General features: G+C 40.6%; 1 protein-coding gene across 1 annotated transcript; it reads right to left on the reverse strand.

Annotated features, from left to right (window-relative positions):
- Positions 1–421: 421 nt before the first annotated feature.
- On the reverse strand, positions 422–5,110 carry LOC144459804 (uncharacterized). Its single transcript, XM_078164473.1, has 2 exons — positions 4,846–5,110; positions 422–2,076 (listed from the first exon to the last, which is right to left on the reverse strand). The coding sequence occupies exons 1-2, from the start codon at positions 5,036–5,038 to the stop codon at positions 1,097–1,099; spliced, it is 1,173 nt and encodes a 390-aa protein (XP_078020599.1). The 5' UTR covers positions 5,039–5,110; the 3' UTR covers positions 422–1,096.
- Between the last annotated feature and the right edge of the window lie 3,134 nt (positions 5,111–8,244).

The following is an 8,244-nucleotide window of genomic DNA, read 5'->3' on the forward strand; positions in this document are numbered from 1 at the left end:
TGAGTTGCTTTATTACTTCCTTTGCTGTCACTCGCCTCTGCAGCAGCTGCTCCTCTCATCCATCGATCAGATCAGCTCTGATCGGACGACTGCAGGAGAAAAACTTGTTTTAGCCACATAAAAACAGGGTCACCTAAAACAAATCCACATCAGTTCAGAATATTTTCACCACTTCACCTTGCTGTCAGACAGCACTTTACAACAGTAAACTGATGTTTACCATTTGGAACTGACCTAACTGTGCCAGTTCTCTTATCTGCTTTCCAAACTGGGAGTTGCTCTTCTTTGAGTCACATAAATTGTGGATAATTAGGTCCCATAAAATCTGAGTAGACATAGCTTATCATAGCTCAAACTGTGTGACGTTCGCAACAGTAAAGAGTGCAGCTTCCGGGGTAAATGAGTTAATGAGCTCACACTCTTTAAATAATGACAGTAATTGAACTTGAAAGTTTATTCTTGAACTTGGAAACATTTCACAACACAAGGTCCAAATAAGTTGTTTAATAAACAAATTAAACACTGTGAATGACTCAATTTTATGTTGTGTAGGAGGTGTATCATATGTCAAACTATAAATAGTTGCTTCCCCTTAAGGTAGGATCAGGACAAAAGGATTAAGAAAAGCATTAACCCTAAAAGAAATATCATACCTGAAGTCTCCCTCCTCCAAGTTTAATCTGACCTGACTGCATGGATGAAATCATTAATATCCTAGAGGACACTTTACATACAGCATGTGAGCAAAGAAAAAGAGACACAACATAACGTCTTCACATTCTGTGCATGTGCACTTTCAGATATTATAAAATAGGCAGAAGTGCTAATGAAACTTATCTTATGAGGAAACACATATAGTTGATTTCTTGCTCATTTGATATGAACAGCTGTTTCAAGTCATAAATAACAACCAGGCCAAGTGAATCTTTAGTGACAAACACTGCAGCTACAGTGTGTCTCTTGTGTGGGATTTCATGTGTTTGTGTAACTGTCCAGTCTGTGTTACAGTTACAGGTATCATACAGACACTTCAGCTGAATAGTGTGACTCATGTGTGTACTTTTTTTAAAGTGGCATTCCATATGAAAGATTTTTTTCAAACTGAACAGCTGAATAATTTTTCTCCTTCATGAGTTCTCATGTGTGTATGTAAAATATTAAGTTGTGTAAATGATTTCCCACAAATTGAACAGTTAAATGGCTTTTTTCTTGCATGAGTTCTCTTGTGTATCTTCAGAATTCCATTGCGACTAAATCTTCTCCCACACTCAGAACAACTAAATGGTTTCTCTCCTGTATGAGATCTCATGTGTACCGTCAGATGTGCCTTTTGACCAAATCTTGTCCCACATTCAGAGCAACTAAATGGTTTCTCTCCTGTATGTGATATCATGTGTTTCTTCAGATGTGCATTGCGATTAAATCTTTTCCCACACTCAGAGCAGCTAAATGGTTTCTCTCCTGTATGTGATAAGATGTGTTTCTTCAGATGTCCATTGCGACAGAATCTTTTCCCACACTCAGAGCAGCTAAATGGTTTCTCTCCCGTGTGAATTCTCATGTGGTCATTGAGATTTCCCCTTCGACCAAATCTTTTCCCACACTCAGAGCAGCTAAATGGTTTCTCACCAACAATCAAATCACAGACAGGGACTTCATCATTTTCCAGACAGCTGAAACCTGACTGAGGTTCTCTGGTCTCCTTCCAATTCTCATCACTGTCATCAGTCTCAGGTTGTAAATGTGTATCTGGATCTGAGTTCCTGGCTGGTTCTGGTCCTCCACAGTCCTCTCCCTCTGCTTCTGTTTCCATCTGTTCAGTGTGTCTTTGATGAAGCTGTGAGGACTGAGGTTTCTCTTCATCATCTTCACTCTTCACAGGGACAGGAGTGGATGTGAACTTGGTGATATCATCCTCCTCCAGCCCTTGAAGCTGCTCTCCCTCCTGACTGATCCAGAGTTCCTCCTGTTCCTCTTTAATGTGTGTAGGCTCTGGGTCCTCCTGGTCCACACTGGAGTTCGACTTCTGCTGCTCAGGGGGAACCTCTTCTTTAACCACCGACAGCTGCTGGACGTCTGCAGGAAACAGGAAACACACATACACAGATGTTACAGAGAAATGTTGTCGTTCATTCACACCACAGCTCAAAAACTCCTTACTGAACTTCTACAGATCTCTGAGCATCAAACAGCTTCACAGTGTTCACTCAGCTGTGTCATAGCAGTCATTAACATGTACTGTTACTCTTGTCATGTCTGGAGGCTACAGTGTGGCTCTTTTTTTGCTCAGGCTAAAGTGAATTATGTGAGAATGATTGTCCATAGGATGCGAGAGTTTGCCATGCGTCAAGTTTGATTACTGGCAGCCTGAGTAAATAAAATGCCGGTAATGGCACAGTATCCACTGCCTTACAAAACAACACAATGTAGATAACATTATGGACCATTTAAAGCCATTTTCTGATATGTTATGTTAGCTAAATTAGCTAGCATTGGCTAATTTCATGGTGTTTCTCAACTCAGCTACCAGTGGTAGAAAGTAGCTAAGTACATCAACTGAACTACTACTGCAGCACAAATTTGTGGTTCTTGTACTTCACTTATGTGTTCCTTAAAGTGTGTGAGACTGGGGCAGAGCCGATGATCATTGAAGAGAGGTGAGGTAGCTTGGCCGAGGACATAAGCCCTTTCTAGATAGGAATTGTGCAAATTTGCAGGAAAGCCCAATCAGTGTTTTTTCAGCATTGGCAGTATAAAAACAAAATCGGGGAGTGCCACCTGCCTACTAAATACAGAAGGCGTCTTTTTCGGGGCAATGGAGGGCATGAGCAAGTAACAAAACATGTAGCTCAGCGTGTGATGTAAACAATAACGTGGGAGGGAAGCCGCGGCTAGTCAGGCGGCGATTCTCTCGTAAGTTGGCCCGTTCTTCACCGTCCCCGTCATCTGACGGTTAATGGCCTCTTTGTTTGCGAGGACAAGGAGGGCGCCCAATTCCTTGTCTCCCCAGTTGCTTATCTTTTCAGTGTCTGTCAGGTTTGCGTTTCCCTCTTGCTACTCCTCCTACTGCCAATGTCAGATGAACCTGAACTAAGCCACGTCAAGTCGACCCATGTCTGTCGAAAAAAATGGCACAGCGCACATATTGTACATTTTTACTCCACTTTGTTTAACAGCCAGAATTACTTAGTGGATCATACTGACAATACAAAATATGATAAGACAATGATAATTATCTAATAAAAATACAGTTTTTTACAGTACCTTTTGCACTAATTTCAGAACCTTGATGTCATTTTTCACAACTCTAGACACAAAACACAAAACGGTCATCCCATGTAACACAGGCTGTCGAGTGCTCAAAACATTGCATTGTGCATCCATATCTTTAAAGAAACCTTACACCTGCAGAATCGCTGTTTCAAATAACGCATTGTATCATGAAATACCATATGAACTTAATTTAGATCACCCACACACAAGATACAGATAGTATCATTGTTTATTCCTTTGAACAATCATTAAATTCAGTATGGTACTACATCACTCTACGGTTAACTTAAATTTATTGAAGAAATACAACATAAATTTCTTTGAATCAAAGCAAAAATAATTGGCTCCAAAAAAGAAAAAACTACAGTACTATAAATCGCATGTATTTGAAAAAAAAAAAAAAAAAAATCACTCAATTCTAAAAAGTATTGATTACTGTACTGTGCTTCTATCCATCAACCCTGTCATGTGGATTTGGCCACAGGTTCTCATCCACATTACAGCTGATGTTTTTTCATTAGCCAAACATCTCCTCATCACCTCTTATACGAGGCCCATGGCCATCTCTCTGTTGAGGCCTCAGCCCTCCTCTAATACGAGGCCCAGGACCACCTCTCAGAAGGAGTGCGTGACCCCTGCCAATCCTTTGACCACCATGTCTTCCTCTTCCCATTGCTTGACCTCTGTTGTGATCACCTGCGGACTCCATGTTACTGAAATCGCTTGTGCTGTCATGGATCCCACTCATTTATACTCATACCACAAGGTGAAATCAATCATCAGTAATGAGTTGAGAGTGTTGGAAAAGTAATTACAAGGGGCTTTCATGATCGAAACATTACTATAAATATTGTTCAGCAGTTTCCATAAAACTGTGCATTAAGAGAAATGCAAGTTTAACTGATTATTTTGAGCAGTTTTATACACTGATAGTTGGATCACTGTAATGAAATGAATAGACAATCATCTCAGATGTAATGTGTGAATTGCATTTTGAAATGGTAATACTTTGATGTTAAGATGTGTCATTTTGAACAGGTGATTTTAGTTAAACGAACAAATGATCTGGGAAGCTAGCGGCACCAGAGAAGCTAACAACACCTAGCCTCGCGTCACCAGGCTCGGTTTCCTATTCACTCTGAATTTTGTCTGGATTCTGGTTCAGGTCTAGAGAGTGGATGCAGAATTCACCAAATTCACCAAACTAAAAGTGTTCACCAAAGTAAAAATTTGAATTCTGGAGCACCATCGATTTGGGGTGATGAGGGGTGTAAAAAAATCGATTAACTCAATGGCTTGGGGCTTTTCTTGTAAATTATATTCTTTAAACTTAAAAGTTTCATCGCATTTAGCTTGGTGCTTTTATTTTGACGGAAAGGTGCATCCATCGAATTCCGGATCCTGTCTCACTCGCCCTGGTTCCGGTTCCTTGACAAAACGGCCACGAACGGCCCCAGACTAACGACACCAGTGAAGCTAACGCGGCGTATAAACATCGTCAGACTGAATATTTATTGAACAAACCTGCAGTTATGTTATTAATAATGAACTTGTAATGTTTAATGAACAAACCTGCTCTGTGTAACCGAAGCTGAGGGTTTAAAACAGCCTCCAGTAGTTTCCGTTGACGCTCGTTCTCCTCTTTTGATCGACAAAGTTCCTCCTCGTACTCTGCTATCGTTCTTTCAAACAGCCCAAATATCTCTTCAGCAGCCGCAGTTAGTCGCTGCTTCACCAACGCTCTCAGCATTTGGACTTTAGACATGTTCACACTTTAAAAACACAACAAAGCCACTCTGATAACACACCTATCTATCAGACGCCATCTTGTTCAAACAGTGTGACGTTCCCAACAGTAAAGAGTACAGCTTCCGGGGTAGATGAGTTAATGAGCTTCAAAATAAAAGTCCGCAAGTATTAATGAAATCACAGGCTCACTCAGGAAAACACATGCAGGAGGAGAAATGATTAAATTACACTTTTTGAAAGAATGACATTTATTGAAGTGTTCCAGTTGTTTTTTTAGTTTAGTTCATTTGTTTTCACATACGCAAAAAAAAGTCATACATGAGCAACAGAAATGTGATGGAGAGATGGAAAAAAAAATGTCAGAGGGGCTTCATCAAGGCACTTTCCAGTGCATACCCTAATCTATTACACAAGTACACAAACTTAAGATGAATATTAGTAGACAGTTTACACAGGGAATCCACAAGCATAACATCAGAATGGTTAAATCCAACCTTTAACATCTTGATGGGCAGTTTACACAGATAGTCCATACGTGTAACATTCAGGAAATAAAATCAAACCTTTAACACATAATCCATCAGTGAATCACCGTGACCTCGATTGGTCTAAACCTTCCAGGTAGAAATTGGAAGCTGTTTTGAATTGCAGAGATATGTGAATACAGCAAACCTGATTATTTCTGTTGTTATTTGCAGCTCTAACTGTAAGGGTTAAAGATTTATGGTTCAACATGGTGATTTGAACAATCAGATGTTTCTGCTGTGCTTATTTTATGTATTGAATTGTAGCTCTTTTACATCTGAAAAACTCCCATTATAAAATACATACTGTTTCCTGTTCGATAAATAACTGTCAAACCAGCTTATTGTATGAGATGCAAATTTGCAACATTTCAATTTATCCAACAGCAGTTTATGGTCCAGTATGTCAAAGGCTGAGCTAAAATCAAACAGTACTGCTCCTACTAGGTTGTTATTATCAATATATTTTAAACAGTCATCTGACATCTGTGTTAATGCAGTTCCAGTTGAATGCCCTTCATGATATGCATGTTGAAAGTCTGTGATTAAATTATTTTCTTTAAAGAAACGTCATACTTGTTCACAGACTATCTTCTCTAGCAGCTTCCTTAGAATTGGTAGCAGACTGATCAGTCGACTGTTTTTACCACTAAATCCCACTGTTGCATCTTTGGTGAATTTGGTCAATTTCGTTGATTTTAGTAACATAATTCCTCAATTTACAGTAAGCTTCCCAATCATCCTTACACCTTGTTCTGTTAGCTATACCCCTTGCTGTATCTCTTTCAACTATAGCACTTTGCAGCTCATTATCAATCCACAGTGCCCTGACATTCTTTACTGTGTGTTTTTTCATGGGTGCATGTCTGTTCACCACAGGGTAAAGTATATTTTCAAAAGCCTTGATGGCATCATCAGGATTGTCTTCCCTATATACATTAGACCAGCATAACCTATTTGCATCATTACTAAAGGACTCATGACAGAATCTCTTATATGATCTTTTATAAATTACTTTTGGTTGCCCCTTGGGTACTTTTGCCTTCCTAGTTATTGCTACTAAGTTATGATCGCTGCACCCAAAGGGAATGGATATCCCCTTGGAACACTTATCCACAGCATTTGTAAAAATGTGGTCTATACAAGCAGATGTTGTCTTACCACAACTGTTTGTTTGAATTCTTGTAGGTTGATTGATGACATGTTGTGTTAGATGACATGCATTAATTACATTAAGCACTTTACTCTTTAGTGGACAGTCATGTGACATCCAGTTTATATTTAAAGGTATAGTTGGTAATCCTGTTCAGAAACACTTCTTATTATACTGGGTGAAATGGTCCTTCCATCCTGAGAGTAGTCCATACATAATGTGTTCAGAAAAAGGAATGAAAAAAATCTGACCTCTGTGGCAGCTGCAGGCCTGTAAAAACTCTGACCAATCCCTGCTATTCGGTGTGAAAGGAAAGAACCAATCAGATGTCTTCATGTCTCGTCCTGCCCGAGCCCCGCTCTGTCCCTCTCTCCCTCCTCCCTGCGTGCACTCATCACGTGTCACCGTTGCCAGAAATATTCAGCACACTCCTCAGCAGAAATACCGAGTTAGCAGGAGTTTGCTGAACAATGGCAGAGAAAATGCAGCCAAAAGTGCCACTTCCAGCGTTACTTGTAACGGCTCGCCCCACTAAACAGGCTGAGAAAAGAAAGTCAGAGGCAGATAAGGCTGCGAGGAAAAAGGCTTTGGATAAAGCAAGAGGACAAACCAGACATCAGCATCGGTGCAGCTTTTGAACGGTGGAGACAACTGAGGGAGCTGAAGGGCCTGAAAAGTGATGCAGAGGTTGCTGTCTTTCTGCTGGACAGGTAATTATTTGTTGCATGGTCTCAAACAAAAGGGATTCAAATAGGCCACTCCCACACTTAAATAACCTTCATCTTCCTGGATTTCCTCCTGAGAGGACTAATTGGTGGATCTCTCCACCTGATCTCAATGAGTTATGTACCCTGTTTAGTAGTTCCCCCTGCTGGTCCCCAACTGACATTATTTCTCCTCTTACAGATCCACTGACTAGCTCTGGCTGCTTCATCTGACATTTCCTTCACTGTCTTCGTCAAACTCTGTCCCCGCACTCCGAGTTCCCCCAGGAGCGAGACAGCTGATCTTGCTATGAATCCCCTACACCCCACTTCCACTGGACAAATCCTAGTTTTCCATCCTCGCTGCTCAGCTTCTGCTCCTAAGTCTGCATATCTAAGCTTTTTTCTTTCATAGGCTTCTTCCACTGAGTCTTCCCAAGGAACTGCCACCTCAATGAAATAAACTATCCGTTGACTCACTGACCACAACACTATGTCAGGCCTCTGCTTGGTACAAACTATTTCCTGGGAAACAACAAGTTTTCCCCCTAAATCTACTTGCATTTCCCAATCACAAGCACCTTCTAGGCGGCCACACCCTTGCCTCTTCACTAACTTATCTCTTCTGTATTTCTCCCCCTCACGGACAAACTGAATTACTAAACTCCTATCCTTAACACCTTCTGAATTCACCTGTCTTCGCTTCCCTTCGATGCCTGCAGCTAAACATTTCAACACCTGGTTATGTCGCCATGTATATCGGCCTTGTGACAAGCTAACTTTACAGCCTGACATGAAGATGTGCTCTGTAGCACATCAATAAAATGTTTCATCTTTCTTA

The sequence above is a fragment of the Epinephelus lanceolatus genome, chromosome 22 (genome assembly GCF_041903045.1).
Source record: "Epinephelus lanceolatus isolate andai-2023 chromosome 22, ASM4190304v1, whole genome shotgun sequence".
Taxonomy (NCBI): domain Eukaryota; kingdom Metazoa; phylum Chordata; class Actinopteri; order Perciformes; family Serranidae; genus Epinephelus; species Epinephelus lanceolatus.